The 18,637-nt window shown below is 38.0% G+C and overlaps 1 protein-coding gene across 3 annotated transcripts in view; it reads left to right on the top strand.

The window, feature by feature from the left end:
- Positions 1 to 18,637, top strand: part of cblb (Cbl proto-oncogene B, E3 ubiquitin protein ligase) — a 160,977-nt gene that overhangs the window by 94,018 nt on the left and 48,322 nt on the right. For all 3 annotated transcript variants that reach the window (XM_059650264.1, XM_059650262.1, XM_059650263.1), the window contains 6 exons: positions 439 to 595; positions 4,212 to 4,333; positions 11,116 to 11,253; positions 11,431 to 11,518; positions 13,548 to 13,679; positions 15,294 to 15,470. In XM_059650264.1, coding sequence (XP_059506247.1) covers positions 439 to 595; positions 4,212 to 4,333; positions 11,116 to 11,253; positions 11,431 to 11,518; positions 13,548 to 13,679; positions 15,294 to 15,470 — 814 coding nt within the window. The remainder of the gene's footprint in view (positions 1 to 438; positions 596 to 4,211; positions 4,334 to 11,115; positions 11,254 to 11,430; positions 11,519 to 13,547; positions 13,680 to 15,293; positions 15,471 to 18,637) is intronic.

The raw sequence follows: 18,637 nt of genomic DNA, 5'->3' as shown, positions 1-18,637 counted from the left end.
TATTATGCTTCACAATACCTACAGCATCTTTCATATATATTTAACTCCACACTACACAAGCTAATAAAGTTTTGTGCATAGAAATTTGTACCTATTGAGTAAGGAGAAATTGTAAAATGTCATAGCTTAGACAGGTAACACATGCAGTATTGCTGCATATTTTGTGAAAAGCTGTACAGTTTCAGTGTGTTTGAAAAACAAATCGGGTTTAACATTTCACTTATTATTTCACTTGTTTTCTTGATTAGAATTTCAATAAAAATGATTTTGATTAAGAAGCCATGTTCTTTTGCAAATGAAATAGTATACTCAGGAAAAAAATGATTCGAGTTATATGCTAATGTAGAAATGTTTGTTATGTAAACAATTGTACTTTTTCATATTAAACTGTTGCTCATTGCTAAGAGAATAGTTTCTTTATCATTCTCTCTCTTTCAGGACTATTGTGCCATGGAAGGTCTTTAGACAGTGCCTTCATGAAGTCCATCCTATCAGCTCTGGTTTGGAAGCCATGGCTCTGAAGTCTACAATTGATTTGACGTGTAATGATTATATTTCAATCTTTGAATTTGATATCTTCACCAGACTGTTTCAGGTGAGTTAATGATTACAATATAATTATCTGGAAATGAGAATAAACATAGTGTTTATGAGATATTAGGAACTGCCGATGCTGGAGAATCTGAGATAACAAGGTGTAGAGCTGGATGAACATAGCATGCCAAGCAGCGTCAGAGGAGCAGGAAAGCTGATGTTTCGGGTCTAGAACTTTCTCCTTTATCCATCTTCTATCCGCCTCCCCCTCTCTCCCTATTTCAGAATCCCCTTCCCCTCCCCCATTTCTGAAGAAGGGTCTCGACCCTAAATGTCAACTTTCCTGCTCCTCTGCTGCTTGGTCTTCAGTGTTCATCCAGCTCTACACCTTGTTACCTTAAATATTGTGTTTATTCAGTTTATTTTAAATTGGGAGGACAATAGTTGTGCTAATCCGCAAAACGTTTTGATGTGTAGCAGAGAGAAAAAGCTTTGTGTGAAATGTAAAGCTATTGAACGTGTGTGTATGTGTGTATGTACGTGGGCGCACTTATTGCTTTTCACTTGCAACTGGAAACTTAATGTCAATGAGGGGTGCACTTATGTAATGTGTATTTTAAATTGTTTTTGCACGTACAGTGACATAATGTTCTGAACAAAGACTTGATTGAACAGGCTAAGCTTCCACAAGATTTTTAATAGATTGTTATAAATTCCTTTATTTCCGAACTCGTTCGTTGCCCCACCGTTCTCTGAATGGTCTGTTGCAGGAAGTGGTGCAAACTTCTGTGTTAAAAGTTCGTGATATGCCGTGACAAAAAAAGCATCATGAGTTCATTGTACATTGGCGATATTTTTGGCTACTCTTTTTGTTTTAAAGAAAGAACTTTGCTGGCTGCCCCTCAGTTTCTTGGGTATATTACTAGAAATGGGAGAATTAATGAAGATTCTGATGGTATATTGTTTTCTTCCAAAAATGCATCCCTAATAAAACACTGTAAAACACAGGTCCTCTTAGTACAAAAATATGACGCAACTTAATGGAATGCTAACTTACAGTACAGGATGGAAATTCTGTATTTAACAAACAGAGTAACTTAAATGAATTACTTGATGCTATCAATAATGTATATTGGTAGCCAGCAATGTGGCTGTAAAAAATATTCTGAAAGAAATGTATGATCCTCTTCCATAATTTAAACCAAAAAGATATTTTTGACATGGTGCAGGCTTCCAAGTAAATGTGTGCAGGTAGCAGGCTCCCATTTATTTGGCAAAATATTTTGTCCAGCTCTGTCCCTTCAATGAGTAATGAATGTAATAATTCCAGGATGGGCACAGTGGGCTGAAATAAGGCAGCTTCTTTTGTTAAACTATGGACTCTATTGATGTGACACATTTAGAAAATATATTTGAGAAGTAAATTTATAAAACTTTAGGGACATGTCTGTAAATGGACACAGTTCCTTTTGAGTACCAGCAGTAACTATTTTTCCTTCCAGTTGGATGAGTGGATGAGCTAGCCTTGGACTGCTGCTGATATTTAAAACGTAACGGAAAATATTGAATACTGATAGATATATTGGGATCTGCTTTACCATTGGTTAAGAAATGGATTACAGAGTCCTGCATGGCACATTGGAGGATGGTCGTGATTGTTGGAGGTCAATCATCTCAGTTCCAGGAGTTCATCAGGATAGTGACCTAGGCCCAACCATCTTTAGCTGTTTCATCAAAGACCTTCCCTCCATCATAAGGTCAGAAGTAGGGGTGTTCAGTAATGATTGCACAATGCTCGGCACCATTCACAACTCTTCAGATACTGAAGCAGTCCATGTTCAAATGTAACAAGATCTGGAAAATATCCTGGCTTGGATTGACAAGTGGCAAGTAACATCCATGCCACACAAATGCCAAGCAATAGCCGTCACCAATAACTGACAATCTAACCTCTGCTGCTTGATATTCAGTAGTATTACTATCACTGAATCCTCAACCTCCAACATTCTGAGAAATTCAATTGGACTGGCCACAAAACAGTGGCTATGATGACAGGTCAGAGGGTAGGAATGCTGTAACACACTCCAAACTCTCCAAAGCCTTTCCATCATCTACAAGGCACATGCCAGGAATATGATAGAATACACCCCACTCGCCTGGATGGAAGCAGCTCCAACAAGACTCGAAGCTTAACACCACCCAGGACAAAGCAGGCTGCTTGATTGGCACTACATCTAGAAACGTTCACTTGCTTCACTAGCGATGGTCCATAGCAGCAGCGTGAACTGTTCACACCATCGATATCCACCTTAGAAGAACTTCAGGCTGCACCTTCAAACCCACGACCACTTCCATCTAGAAGGACAAAGGCAGCAGATATATGGGAACACTGCTAGCTGCAAGTTCCTCTCCAAGCCACTCACCACCCTGATGTCGAAATATTATCACTATTTCTTCAGTCGCTGGGTCAAAATTCTAGAATTCCCTCCCTTAGACCATTATGGATCCACCTACCATACATGGACTGCAGTCGTTCAAGAAGGCAGCTCACCACTACCTTCTCAAGGGCAACTGGGGATGGGCAATAAATGCTGGTCAGCCAGCAATGCCTATGTTTCTTGGATGAAATTTAAAAAGTAATAGAGGAATATGGCGTGGAAGTGGCAAAACAAAATAAAAAGTAAGCACAATTAAGTTTGCAATCAAAAATTAATTGTTCCTAATGACATTCAAACTGGGTTCCCTAAACAACAACATAGTGAAATGGAGTACGTGCTCATGTGAAACACTTGCCCAAAATGTTCCTTAGTGCAATGATTGTGGTTTTGAATATCCAATTACTGAAAGCGCATTAAAACTTTGGGAACTCTATTAGGATATAACCAGGAATGAGAAACTATAGTTAAGGGGAGAAATTCAATTATTTTGAGCTTTGGCCAATGGAAAATTTGAGAACATTTTAAAAACAAAAGTGAAATGTTTTGTTTGACTAAACAGATGTAATTTTTTTCCCTGTTGTTACACAGCTAGCCTCAGGGCACGTTCATTCCGAATTATCATGAAGGCACAACATCGTGGGCCGAAGGGCCTGTACTGAGCTGTACTTTTCTATGTTCTATGATTTTTTTTTTGTTGGAGTAGTACTGACCCTGTTGACAGGTTGGAAAACTGAGATGGGTTTGGTCCTGACCATCTGTTAAATTGTCAGGCGGACTTTTGTGCAGCGTGAATGTTGAAGGGACGGTGGTATTAACCAGAGTGAGCAGTGCCACTGGAGGTACCTTCCTACATTTGCTGCATAATTAGGAAGGCCACACTGCTCCTGAACTAAGCCACTAGGAAGGCTGTCAAGTTTAACTAGGTGACTCCTCTAAGTGGCAGAGATCCCATCAGCCACCAATGTATAGCCAATTGCTGGAAGAGGCCCTAAATTAGTCATTTAAGTGGCACAGCTGGCCTTCGGGACTCTGGCTATTGCTGTCAGAATGCAAAGTTTCAAGAAATAGACTGCTATGTTGCATCGCCCTCTCTTGATTTATTTACAGTAGATTTACGATAGTTTAAAGGTTTTTTTAAATTTAGCATCTATTTAGTCTTTATTTCCTCTACTTTCTTTAAAAGCTGAATCATTTGCCTTGTATGTTCAGGGGAACGACTTAACTGTTTTTCATTGTTAGCCTTGGACCTCTATTTTACGGAATTGGAATTTCTTGGCTGTGACCCACCCTGGCTACATGGCTTTTCTCACCTATGATGAAGTGAAGGCTCGGCTCCAAAAATACATAAACAAACCTGGAAGGTAAGAACTAAACAAACTTGATATTAAATCGAGTTTTCAATTGGGGATTGTGGGTCTTGGAGGATAACAGAAGGAAATTATATTTTTTGGGTGTGTTTGCTTACCAGGAATAGCATAGCTATTCCACCTGACCCACAAGTGTGCTCGAAAAACTGTTACTTGTTCCACGTTGCTGTCCTTGTCCTCTGTTTGCAGATCAGATCCTCGCATCAAGTTTTCTTTTATTTTCAAGCTGTTTTTGAATTGTAGGCTTGAAACGCAGGCCAATTTCCTAATGGTAACTTAAAAATGACCAGATTTGTTGAATTAAATTTGACAATTTACCACTGTTGGATTTGGTCTCACAATCTCTTGATTGCTATTCCACTATTCTAAAAATTAATTTACTCTGTGGTTTGAGTTTAACGGGATAAATTGTCAGTTTCCTGAATTCTTACAAGTGAAAATAACTTCATAGAGTCTATACATTTGAATGTGTTGCTACTCTCAAGTGAATATAAGAAACTGATTGTTGTATTATTTACGAAAATATAATGGATAATTTTTCCATCTGTCATTTTAACTAGGATTGTCTAATTTTAAATTTTTCAGCTGTTGTTTGTTTTTAATCAGGTATGTTTTTGAAATTGCTTGTGGTGCCCTATGCTAAGCAGTTATGCACCTGATGTTGCAATTTGGAAGACTTGTGATATTCTGGTGTTCAATGCCTATCTATACACCTGACTGTTTATTTTGGCCTGACATGCTGTTTAGATTGCCTATGGCTAACTTTGCCCTGTTCTGCAAATGAGCCAGGCCACAATAAGAATTTCAATTGGCAAACCTACTTTTCTGAAATGTGGGAATTATTAGCTTCTATTTAACTTGTCTGACCAAGTATGGCCTGTGAACACTACATCAATTTTTTTTCTTGTATTCATGTAATATAGCGCCAGAGCTCAACTTAGGCAAAACTTCATCAGTGTTCTGCTGTGTTGACACTGTATTCATTTATCTCTTGGCTCTGCACATTTTAAAGTAATTCTAACATTGATGTTCGATGCCAAGTGGGTTGAGCGCTTAACAGTTTAGTAATGGTAAGCAATAAAACTCCTGTGTTTTAAGCAATCTAGGTAATTACTACCCTATGTTTGGTTTTCAATACAGCATGGTTCAAATTATCATACTCCTACAACAGACTAATATGTGTCTGGATGGCTTTTTGGTTTTCATTCAGTGCATCAGTGTACAGCTTTCAAGTATGTTCATATAAAAGAGACTTTACAGCGATGTAGGGAAAAGAGGACACTGAATCTGTGATATCTATTTTTAACATTACTTAAAAAAAATTATCAATTCCATTCTTAAAATTTGATTTGACCCACCATCTCTAGCTGCTTTAGAGTTTCTTTGGCCTTTATTGAAAAGTGCTTCCTGATTTCACTCCGAAATAATAAACCTCTAAGTTTAAAGTTCTGCCCTTTCATTCTGGATCATTCAGCCACAGAAAATAGTTTCGCTGAATCACTTTCTGAAGTCATCAACATGATGTAGCAGTAACGTGGAGGTGTTGGACTGGGATGGATGAAGTCAGAAGTCACATGACATCAGGTTGTGGTCCAACAAATTTATATGAAATCATTAGCTTTTGGAGCACAGCCCCTTTGTAACCTGACAAATGCGTCAATAAAATTTATTTTTAAATAAAGTTATGCTATCAGCACGTTACCATTTTCAAGTTAGTGAATTGAGAAGATCTCAATTCTGAACTATACTCCTTGAGTTTTGCTTGATCTTTGTTGAAGTCTTCTGCACCAGGGAAGCATAAGTGAATACCGCTCGATGACAATTCCAGGTGGAGCTGAGATGCCTCACAATCAAATATCTTGTTGCTGATTCCATATAGAAAATAGTTACTTGGTAGGATAATAAGGTGCTGCCATACCCATGAAAATGTTGTGCATAAATCTGGGCCTGTCGGAAAGGATGGGCAAGAGACTTCCTTAAACTCTGGGAGGAAGTTCTCATGAATTTACTTAATGATTAAATTACATTTAATTTATTGACTCAGGATTTTAACATCAATCAATCATTTTCCCTAAGTTTTTCATCTTTGATTTGGTTACAATTGCAGATTTGTTTCCTGTGTTTATTTACATTTACCTAATCAGATTTTTGCTTGTGGTCTTTTACCAGATGATTGTGATAGAAAACAGGTGTGATTGAATAGTTAATGAAGTAATACCTAATAATTTAGTAGGATTGTCCATTACTCATTAAAAAGGTCTCAATATAAACTTGTAACTTAGTATACTACTTTGATTCTAGTGAGTGTGTCAAATCAGCATTTTAAACTAAAGCAGAAGGAGCCACTAGTTATACTGTCTGAGCTCCTGACTCATAATTTGAGTATTATTTTTTTAAAACTCATTCAAATTATTCTTTGTACTGAGAGAAGATTCATACACAAAAGATTATTCAACTATAAATGTATGTAGCTTTTCTTTTAGAAGTTGTGTTTAGTGCATTTTGTATAGTTAGAAATCCTTATTGATGAATAGACTAATTTTAGGATCAAATGTTCTTTCCACCACATAGATTATAGTTGTTTGTATTAGTACTTAGAGATAAATATGTCTTTCTAAAATGTGAGTTGATTAGAGAATATGAGTGACTTTTAAGACTACTTAGTACTATTTTATAATGAACTTGAGGAAACAAAGTGTTCTGTGTGAGGATTGCACTTTGCAGTTTTAATTCAGAAACTTTTGGATTTAGAGATTAATTGTTGTTAGTTAAAATATTGTTTATACACGTGCAGGAACCATACAATTTCATACTGACTTGGTATTATTATGCAGGTTCATGTATTACATTCCTACACCACATTTCATGAGTCTGAGACAACAGGCTTTCTGCACCTGATACACTACATTCCAAATAACGTACCTCTAATTTTTTTTCTCCCACATTTGTGAATAAAGATTGTCTCTTCTCTGTCATGTGCCCCACTCTCACACAGAGACAAAGAAAAGGATTGCTTGTGTTTTTTAAGACTCCTTATTTTGTAAGAGGTTCTTAAGTGTGATTCAATTAATCAATATTTTTTAGATATTATCGCATGAGCTATCTGTGTGCTTTTAGCAATGCAATATCTGAGGAACCTTGTGTTCTATGGCAGAGTGCTGTTAGCTCAATGAAGCCTTGGATGGTTTATCTTTAGGAATGGTGTTGATAACTGGAGAACCATGCATCAGCATATAAACTAGTCGCTAAGTTATAGTGTTGGTGCTGCTGTTAATCACCTAACCAGATAACGCACATGAATGAAATTCTGCAGATATTGGAGATCTGAAATAAAAATATTAACATTCAGCAGATCAAGCAGCATCCATAGAGAAGAATTATGTTGTGCGAACATTTCAGATCTGATTCGTTAACTGCCTCGCTCCTCATAGACACAGCCATGCAGCGCATATGACCTATATACACGAATCTCACTTTCCAGCATTTGGCCTTAAACATTGTGATGTTCTGCCTCGTCTGCCTCCCGGACAAATGCTTTCCAGTTTCTCATGACCCTGTGGATGAAAAAGATTTTCCTCGAATCTCCGCTAACCTTGCTTTTCTTCATCTTAAAATTATGTCCCCTTGTTATTGATTCTTCAATGAAGTGGAACAGCTGCTTCCTATCCACCCTGTCCATGCCACTGACAACCTTGTACACCTGTCCAGCCTCTGTTCACGTGCCCTAACCCAAACAACATCCTGGTGAATTTTTTCTGCAGCACCTCAAGTGCAGTTGCATTCTTCCTACAGTCTGTTAACCAGAATTGCATGCTGTACTCCATCTCTGGTCAAACCAGATTTTATTTAACTACTCTGTCACAGCATCCCCGTTGGAATAATCTGTGCTAGGACAGATGATGGCAGCCATCCTATATGCTGCCTTAACCAGCCAATTAATTTCAGACATCAGTGGACATGCACCCAAAATCAGTCTCTTCCACTGAGCTTCCTGATTAGTTGAATATTTCTGAGTATTCCATTGTCTTGTTACTACTTGCAGAGTGCATCACATGGGTGATGTTTCCAACATTTTCAGTTGTAATCATTTACAGCTGTCAAATAAGAGTTGTACAGCACAGAAGCAGACCTTTTGCTTCAAATCGTATGCACTGACTAGACATCCCAATCTGGTGTGTCTCATTTTCCAGCATTTGACCAATATCCCTCTAAACCTCTATTCATCTACCCATACAGATGCCTTTTAACTGTTGTAGTTGTATGAGCCTCCACCACTTCCATGAGCAGCTTGTTCCATATTTTTGTACATTCCATACCTTCGGTAATTCATGACTTCAGTGGTGGTTTCCTGCTGAAAAGTGGTAAGAAAATGTCAGCTGATACTGTGGCTTAGCTGCAACCAGATAACTGCCCAGTAAGCTACTGCTGTACTGTAAGGTACATTCAGTTTTGCTCATTTATTGCTGACATGAGTAGTAATGTTTCCAAAGATCAGTTTCTTAATTTGCTGCTTTGTTTTCTTAATTTGCTGAAATGTGCACAATTATTTGGCTGTTGAAGAGAGGAAAATTAAAAATCGTCTTCCATCTTTAGTTAGAACAGAGAACAATACAGCATAGGAACAGGTCCTTTGACTCTCCAAGCCTGCGCTGACACATTCTGCCCCTACAGATTAAAACTGTCTTCACTTGCAGGATCTGTATCCCTCTATTCCCTTTCTATTCATCTATTTGCCCAGGAGCTTTTTGAATGCTGCAATTGGGTCGTCTTCCACCACCACTTCTGGCAGCGCGTTTCAGGCAGTCACCACCCTTTGTGTGAAAAACATGGCTTGAGCAACACTTTTAAACTTGCCCCCTCGCAACTTGAACTTGCATGAAAACGTTATCTCTTTGGTCCTTTTGACATCTTTCCCCTCTCACCTTAAACCTATACCCTCTACCCTCTAGTTTTGGATTGCCCCATCCAAGACAAAGACCTTGGCTATACAGCCTATCCATGCCCCTCATGATTTTGTAAACCTCTATAAGATCACCCTGTAGGCTCCGACACTCCAGGGGAAAAAAAGAGTTCCCAGCTTATTCAGCCTGTCCCTTTAGCTCAAATCTTCCAGTCCTGGCAACATTCTTGTAAATCTTTTCTGATGTCAAAGTGGCTGCTGCTGGTTAGCCATTGTGTAACTTTTGAGAAATCCATTTTTAATATCTCCTTAATATCAATGGAAATAATGCCATAAAGCACTTATTGGAGTTTCTAGTAGCCATAAGATTAACAGCTTTGAATTTTTTTAGCTAATGTTTGACCCTAATTTGTATTTTGACAATCATTTAAGTGCTGTGTTGCCAGATTAATTCTTGACTGCCTGAATAAATTTCCTTTTGTATGTCCCTGTAGAAATTATAATCTACAACCTTTCAGTCACTAATGTAGTTTTCCTTATCAGGACAGTAACTTCTGCATATTTCATCATGTATGTTGTGCAAGATGTTTTGGTATTGTGATCCAATCTTATCCATCATGTGATGTGGACCATGTTTCTTAAAAATCTAATGCAACTGATTAATTAAATTATCAGTTGATAATATTGAAAATTTGGAAAAAATCTTCAGTGTTTTTATTGAAATTGTTCAATTTGTATTAATTCAGCCAAGAAAGAAAGAAAAATCAGACTTGCTTCCTGCCTAAGATTATCATTGAATGATAAAAAATAAAGACTTACATTTCTGTAATCATGACCTTACATGCCAAAGAATATGCCCATGTTCAATGTTGTAATGAGCAGATTTAAGATGATTGTAAGCAAATTACAGCTGCCGTGGTGTAATTACACCTTTTTAAAAATTGTACCCTTTTATATTACCTATTCTAATTTCTCCCACCAGAATGTATCACTACTTCTCTACATAAAATTTGATTTGCCATACGTTTGCCTCTTTTACCAGTCCAACCATGTTTTCCTGAAGTCTACTACTGTACTCTTTATTGCTTATTTCAGTTACTCTGTTTTAGACACAGATATGTTTATTTTCATCAGCAGTTTAAGATCTGTCCTTCAGTGTCACAGATTTTATCAGCAATGTAACATACAAGAGTATCCGCAAATTAAAACATGTAGCTAATATGCACTTCCAACAACTCAATACTGAACCTTCAAGTGCTTTATTACATTTCCATAATTTTGTTTTGATCATTTAAGATCAGATTGTTCTGCAGTTTGGATGTAATTTGACACTATTCTGATTTCTGATGATTAATTTTTAGTAGTTTTATTGGAAGTTTGGTTACTTTATATGTTAAAACTGTTGCTAAATAATTTTATAAAGAGCACATAATTGAAATCTGTATCTGCCGGCTACATTTTCTCATTATTTAATATTGAATAACTTGAGTACTGTCCCTTTATTTAAAAAAAGTCTGAACCCCTTTTCTTGTGACATGCAAGTTAATCATGTTGCCAGAAAAGCATTACTAAGTTTGAAGAAATTTATCCACTATGATTTGTCTAATTCTTTTAATGCCTATGATTTGCATATTGATGGCTTACTCAAGTAGTAATTTCAGTTTTGGCCATCATTTTTCAAAATAATGGTAAATACCTTTATAAAGTATGAGACAGCAGGGTTAATTTTTTTTGTGTAGCTTTTTAACATGTATGCTGATTAACTCCAGTGTTTGATTATTAGTTTAATTGTCTTGTGGAAGTTTTTAAAAATCGATTCAGGGAAGAGGTTTGCCCTGTATGTGCAAACTCAGTTTTTTTTCTGTTTGTGCTCCAGCTACATCTTTAGACTCAGCTGCACTCGGCTTGGACAGTGGGCCATTGGTTATGTCACAAATGAGGGAAACATCTTGCAGACCATACCGCACAATAAACCACTCTTCCAAGCCCTCATAGATGGATGCCGAGAAGAATTGTATGTATTTGATAAAACAGATTTTTCTTTATAAAGTTTCTTCATTATATTTCTTGTAACCGCAATTTCTGATCGATGGTAAACTAACTTTGAAGCAGTTGAGTTCGAAATCTGTTTCACTGTCTTAATAATGATTTTATTGTTCTAAATATGTAAAGAATGTTTCATTTTATTTAGTTATTTATACCCGGATGGACGAAGTTACAATCCAGATCTTACTGGATTGTGTGAACCAACACCTCATGATCATATAAAAGTCACACAGGTAAGATAATTGATTCTGGATTTAGGTTAGATCTTTGCAGTCTAGGAATTGGATTTTATCATTACAATTTAACACCTGTAATATGGTAGGCAGCCTGGAGCCATTGTCACTGTGCCAGAAGTGTGCTCCTTGTCATTATTAATAAAGGCTACCACATATGCGTAAATGCCTGAAACAGTCATTAGGCCTATTGCATAATAGTGATAGTCATCCTTAAGCCTGCATCTCAAAATTTGTTTTGCGAGTAACCATCGCTTGTATTACCTGTAATGTTTTCACTTTCCTTATGCACCCGACTGTAAACCAGCAGTCATCAAAGAGAATGTTGAAGAATGCTACTGTGTGACTGCTACATTTTAAGTTCTTTTTGTTGTAGTGGAACCAGAAGCACCAAAGATACTTGAACTATGTTGCATTTGAAAGTCATAGCTAGCCACTGATTAATCTTTTTTCATCCCTGATCTTTCTTTACAATCACAGCTGTTATCTAGTCTGGCAGATGTTTTTCAGAAAAGTGACTTGCCTTTAAAGCTGCAGCAATTAAGCTAGCAGGTAAATTTCCTTCTGAAGGCAACTACTGTGTGCACAGACAGTACTGGATTTGTGCATTGATTCAGGTGGCATCTAATTTCAGCTAAATTACCCGATTGCTATAATTTTATCCTTTTATGTAGCGAGTTTTGAGAAGATTTGTAGCTCAGGTTGAGGTTCTGGATGTGAGTTTGCTTGCTGAGCTGGAAGGTTCGTTTTCAGACGTTTCGTCACCATACTAGGTAACATCATCATTGAGCCTCCGACGAAGCGCTGGTGTTATGTCCCGCTTTCTATTTATCTGTTTAGGTTTCCTTGGGTTGGTGATGTCATTTCCTGCGTTGACGATGTCATTTCCTGTTCTTTTTCTCAGGGGATGGTAGATTGATTTGGAGCCAATGTGTTTGTTGATGGAGTTCCGGTTGGAATGCCATGCTTCTAGGAATTCTCGTGCGTGTCTCTGTTTGGCTTGTCCTAGGATGGATGTGTTGTCCCAATCAAAGTGTTGTCCTTCCTCATCTGTATGTAAGGATAAGAGTGATAGTGGGTCATGTCGTTTTGTGGCTAGTTGATGTTCATGTGTCCTGGTGCCTAGCTTTCTGCCTGTTTGTCCAATGTAGTGTTTGCCACAGTTCTTGCAAGGTATTTGTAGATGACGTTCGTTTTATTTGTTGTCTGTATAGGGTCTTTTAAGTTCATTAGCTGCTGTTTTAGTGTGTTGGTGGGTTTGTGGGCTACCCTGATGCCAAGAGGACTGAGTAGTCTGGCAGTCATTTTGGAAATGTCTTTGATGTAGGGGAGTGTGGCTATGGTTTCTGAGCCCGTTTTGTCTGTTAGTTTGGGTTTATTGCTGAGGAATCGGCGGACTGTGTTCATAGGGTACCCATTCTTTTTGAATACGCTGTATAGGTGATTTTCCTCTGCTCTGCGTAGTTCCTCTGTGCTGCAGTGTGTGATGGCTCGTTGGAATAATGTTCTAATGCAGCTTCGTTTGTGGGTGTTGGGATGGTTGCTCCTGTAGTTCAGTATTTGGTCCGTATGTGTTGTTTTCCTGTAGACGCTGGTTTGAAGTTCCCCATTGACTGTTCGCTCTACTGTGACATCTAGGAATGGCAGTTTGTTGCTCACTGATGATGTTACCTAGTATGGTGACGAAACGTCTGAAAACGAACCTTCCAGCTCAGCGAGCAAACTCACATCCAGATCCTTTATGTAACAAAAGCACTTGATCAAACTTGAGGGACTTGCTAATGACTTCAGAAAACTTAAGTGAAGCTTTTGTACAAATAAAGGAGGAGGGACAGGATTGTATGGCATACTCGGCCATGCCTGTTCTATCTTTTGGTTCACTTGGTTACAGAGCAGCTTGAGTAGAAGAATAGGCTAGAGGGCAACCTTTTGACTTTGACTTTGTTTTGTTTTCTGAAAATGTATGTGGATGATGCTAACTGGTTTATTTTGTAAATGCATCAAGAGTAAAATATAATTTTCAATCTAGGAACAATACGAGCTGTATTGTGAGATGGGCTCCACATTTCAGTTGTGTAAAATCTGTGCTGAGAATGATAAGGATGTGAAGATTGAGCCCTGTGGTCACTTAATGTGCACTTCTTGTCTGACAGCGTGGCAGGTATGTGGCTGAGTGCAGTGATTTTCTGCCCATTTCATTTAATTTTATAACATTCAAGAGGACTATCAATGAACCTTAGAATCTGAATACCATATTGGAAGATAAAACAAGGTGCCCAAGTGCTGCCTCCTTTCTTGAACTTCTTGAATGAACTGAAACGTTGTGTTGAGGGACCCATTTTTTTTTGGATGAAACAGAGAAATTCTCCCACAGCTGGGGAATTCCATGGCAGACAAAAGAAAATCTGTGATAGATTTAAAATCAAAGCAAATTGAAAACACAAACATAACCTACAGGAAGCTTTGTCACACTAAAATGTTATGTTTCCACTTAAGTAGGGAAGTGTGATCCCTCACAGTAATTGATTTATATCTAACTTTAGTTTACAAAGAAATCTAGTGTCTTTGAAGTCTCGAATTTAAATTGAGGAGTGCTTGAACTTTCCAAATTTCCTTAAGATTTTGGTAACAATTCATTGCAGAATAGAATTCCTCACTCCTATGTTAAACATTTACCAACTTTTTATTAAATACAACCTTGCTACGAATGTTTTTTAGTAGATAGATACTAGATAGGAGTTTTTAGTAAGTGCTATTAATTTATTGTGAACAATTGAGTGGGAAAGTAGAGTGTTTCCCTTGGAATTTGGGTTTTGCTCTGCCAATTCTGGCTTCTTTCCTCCCACTTCCCTTCACTATCCATTATACTGGGATCCTGTGTTAACTTTGACACAATCTCCGTATCTCTGACTTTGCCAGATTTATTGCGCTTGTATGTTCCTTCATGTTTTCCCTGTAAGTATTAAGGCCCATGCTTTTGTTCATTCTTGCTCAATAATAATTCTCCTTTTAGTTGATTAATTCCTAGGTGATGCTTAAAGATTTGATATCCTTCCCTGTCAGAAAGAAAAACTTGGTTTCTGCATTGTTGTAAACTATTTTGTACCATAACCATTCTGCTTTTTTGTATCAATCTGAGCATCAAATTCCTTGAATGATTGATGTAAATGACTGCCAATCTTAGATACTTTTGCATTTCAATTGTGGAAGAAGACTGTTAGTAGTTTTGTGCCATAGACATTTCATTGTTCCCTCCATCATAGTGCCAGTTGTAACCTTTTGAAGAATCAATTTACGACGTTTTATCCATAATGTAATACATTGCTTTCAATCATTCACATTTCTGACCAGTAAAGTAAACATTGGGAGTCTAGAATGTCTGTAAATTCACAAGTACAGATGATGTTGAATTTGCTTTTGATTAGCTTTATTTCAGGTTGCAGTCTGAGTGCATTTAGTGTCCATATATGTTCTTCATAATTTTGGCACGGTGTATTTTACTCAGTTTAATAGTCAAATGTAATGAAAAATTTTGAAACAAAACTTCCATGTTTTGTACTATATTTTATTTGTTGCGATTAATGAGCTTTACGCTTCAGATGAGAAACAAAATAAGTTCAACAGGCAGATGATTTTAGCTTCTTGGAATTTACATTAATCTTTGTGGTGAAATAGATTTTAATTATATGCTGAAAACCTCCTTCCAGTTTACTATGACCTAAAAAAGTAGCCTTATCATTGCTTTTATGTAATATGAGATTTATTTTCTCTATAGGAATCTGATGGACAGGGATGCCCATTTTGCCGTTGTGAAATCAAAGGTACCGAACCGATTATTGTTGATCCTTTTGATCCAAGAGATGATGGAGCCAAATTCTGCCTTGACAGCCTGGATGATGATGATGATCGTGATGACTCACTAGTTATGAACAAACTAGCTTCGTTTAGAAAGGTTGGTCAAAATAGATAAAAAAACGAATCAGATTTTCTGAATAGTAGTTATGTTTGATATATTAACATGTTGGGCATGAGATTTAAAATATATTGACGGTATTTCATGACTTCAATGGTGGTTTCCTGCTGCAAAGTGGTAAGAAAATGTCAGCTGATACTGTGGCTTAGCTGCAACCAGATAACTGCCCAGTAAGCTACTGCTGTACTGTAAGGTACATTCAGTTTTGCTCATTTATTGCTGACATGAGTAGTAATGTTTCCAATGATCAGTTTCTTAATTTGCTGCTTTGTTTTCTTAATTTGCTGAAATGTGCACAATTATTTGGCTGTTGAAGAGAGGAAAATTAAAAATCGTCTTCCATCTTTAGTTAGAACAGAGAACAATACAGCATAGGAACAGGTCCTTTGACTCTCCAAGCCTGCGCTGACACATTCTGCCCCTACAGATTAAAACTGTCTTCACTTGCAGGATCTGTATCCCTCTATTCCCTTTCTATTCATCTATTTGCCCAGGAGCTTTTTGAATGCTGCAATTGGGTCATCTTCCACCACCACTTCTGGCAGCGCGTTTCAGGCAGTCACCACCCTTTGTGTGAAAAACATGGCTTGAGCAACACTTTTAAACTTGCCCCCTCGCAACTTGAACTTCTGTTCCCGAGTAATGCGCCCCTCCATTCTTGGGGGGTGGGAGGAGAAAAAGCCTCATACTTTCCACTATGTCTGTGCCATTCACAATCTTTTTAAACTTCTCTCAGTTCATCCCTCAACCTCACACGTTCCAGTGAAAACAAGCTCAGTCTATCCAACCGTTCTTCATAGCCAATATCCCCCATACCAGGTAACATCTTGGTCAACCTTTTCTGTATCTTCTCCAAAGCATTCACATCCTCCTTTTAATAGGGTGAGTAGAACTGTACACAGTATTCCATGTGTGGCCTGACTAAAGTTCTATAAAGCTGTAGCATAACTTGTCTATCCTTCTACTCAATGCCCATTCCAATGATGGCAAGCATGCAATAGGCCTTTTGTTACTACCTCATCTACCTATGCTGCCACCTTCAGTGATCTGTGGGCCTGCACACCCAGATTTTTCTGCATACCACATTCCTAAAGGATTCTGCATTCACTGTATAATTTCCGCCTGAACTTGACCTTCCAAAATGCATCAGCTCACATTTGCCCAGATTAAACTTCATCTGCCATTTTTTTGTCCATACCTCTAACTGATATTCTGCTGTATCCTCTGGCAAACCTCCTCACTATCCCCAACTCCATCAATCTTTGTATCACCTGCGAACTTACCAATTAGACCAGCTGCGTTTTCCTCCAAGTCATTTAAATAGATTGCGAATAGCAGAGGTCCCATCACTGATCCTTGTGGAACACCACTGGTCACAGCCCTCCATTCTGAAAAGCAACATTCCACCGCTTTCCTCTGTCTCCTATGATGAAGCCAGTTCTGCATCCATCTTGCCAGTTCACCCCTGATTCCATGTGGCTTCATCTTTTGTACCTTTTGTATTCATGAAGAGTCTTGCGTTTATATGGGGATATATAAAAATATGACAGTGTACCACTGAGTCTGTACTATTAGAAATTAGTAGACGATAGCCATGTAATAATCTTGACTAAAGGATAGGTCCTCATTCCCATCTTTCTTTCTTTGCAGGTAAATTATTCACTCCACACTGGGCTCTTCCTCTGTTTAACTTCATGGCACACACCCAGGCCTGTCACATGTGTTTCCTTCCAGCTGTCCTCCCTTCTAATTTAGCCGGTCCTCCTCTTACCACTACCAAAATTTGCATAATTGTGCATGAGTTTACTGTAGTCTTCATGGGCTACTGCCTGGACTATTTTTGTTGCATACCTTTATAATGTGCTCCCATCTGTGGCTGTATACTGTGTCTCAATTCAGATATTTGTAGGAAGATAGTTTCCTGTTCTCCCAATGAATGGTGCACCATATTGCTGCTGCAGTACTGTTTGCTCTTTCTGATGTTTTCCTCCTTTTCCTCATTGTATTCCATGGTTACTATAGTCCATAGAAATCAATTAAACTTCCAAAATTTTTGCTATCACTTACTGTGACTTTTTTTTTCATTCTGGGTATCCATAACAAAGAATTTCCTTTTGCCCGAACTACAGGGTTGTTTATAGAGATCCTCAATAAGACGAGTAATAAGAACAGCATCATTCTCTCTAGGTTAAGGCAATTTTGAAGCTCCTTCCATTAGCTTTGTATAGAATCACAATCAACTGTGGTTATTAAAGAAAGAAACAAATTGATCCCTCGAGCCAGTGATAATTTCTGTTATAAGACCGTTATCACATGAGTTTCACAGATCGTGATCAATGTTAAAATTTACGTAACCACAATATTAAATTGGTGTGTACTTTGGTCACATTTAATGGCTAACATTACAAACTTAGGGTGCAGAGGAGATTCACCGGGATGTTGCCTGGTATGGAGGGTGCCAGCTATGAAGAGAGGTTGTGTAGATTAGGATTATTTTCATTGGAAAGACGAAGATTGAGGGGAGACCTGATTGAGGTCTACAAAATCATGAGGGGTATAGACAGGGTGGATAGCAAAAAACCTTTTTCCCCAGAGTGGGGGGCTCAATTATTAGGGGTCATGAGTTCAAAGTGAGAGGAGGAAAGTTTAAGGGAGATATGTGTGGCAAGTTCTTTACACAGAGGGTGGTGGGTGCCTGGAATGCGTTGCCAGCGGAGGTGGTAGACACAGACACATTAGCGTCTTTTTAAGATATATTTGGACAGGTACATGGATGTGCAGGGAGCAAATGGACAGAGACCGTTAGAAAATAGATGACAGGTTAGACAGAGGATCTTGATCGGCGCAGGCTTGGAGGGCCGAAGGGCCTGTTCCTGTGCTTTAGGCTTCTTTGTTCTTAGGCTTGTTCAGTGTAATAGAATTGTTTTCAAGACACCAAAGCTCAATCTAAACAATCATGTAATAGTTTGTTAGTTTCATTCTCATGTGTCATTTAAAAAAGCTTGCAATTTAATGACCAACACATTCTGTTTTTCCATGGTTGTGTTTTCTTTCTGCTGCTGAAGTTGAACATGTACCATGTGTAGCAGGAGCCATGCAAGTATTAGGCAACCTTTATTAACCGTTTGAGCTTTCAATCTCCTGTG

Source organism: Stegostoma tigrinum, chromosome 12 (assembly GCF_030684315.1).
Source record: "Stegostoma tigrinum isolate sSteTig4 chromosome 12, sSteTig4.hap1, whole genome shotgun sequence".
NCBI lineage: Eukaryota > Metazoa > Chordata > Chondrichthyes > Orectolobiformes > Stegostomatidae > Stegostoma > Stegostoma tigrinum.
This window is presented reverse-complemented; position numbering and strand designations above follow the sequence as displayed.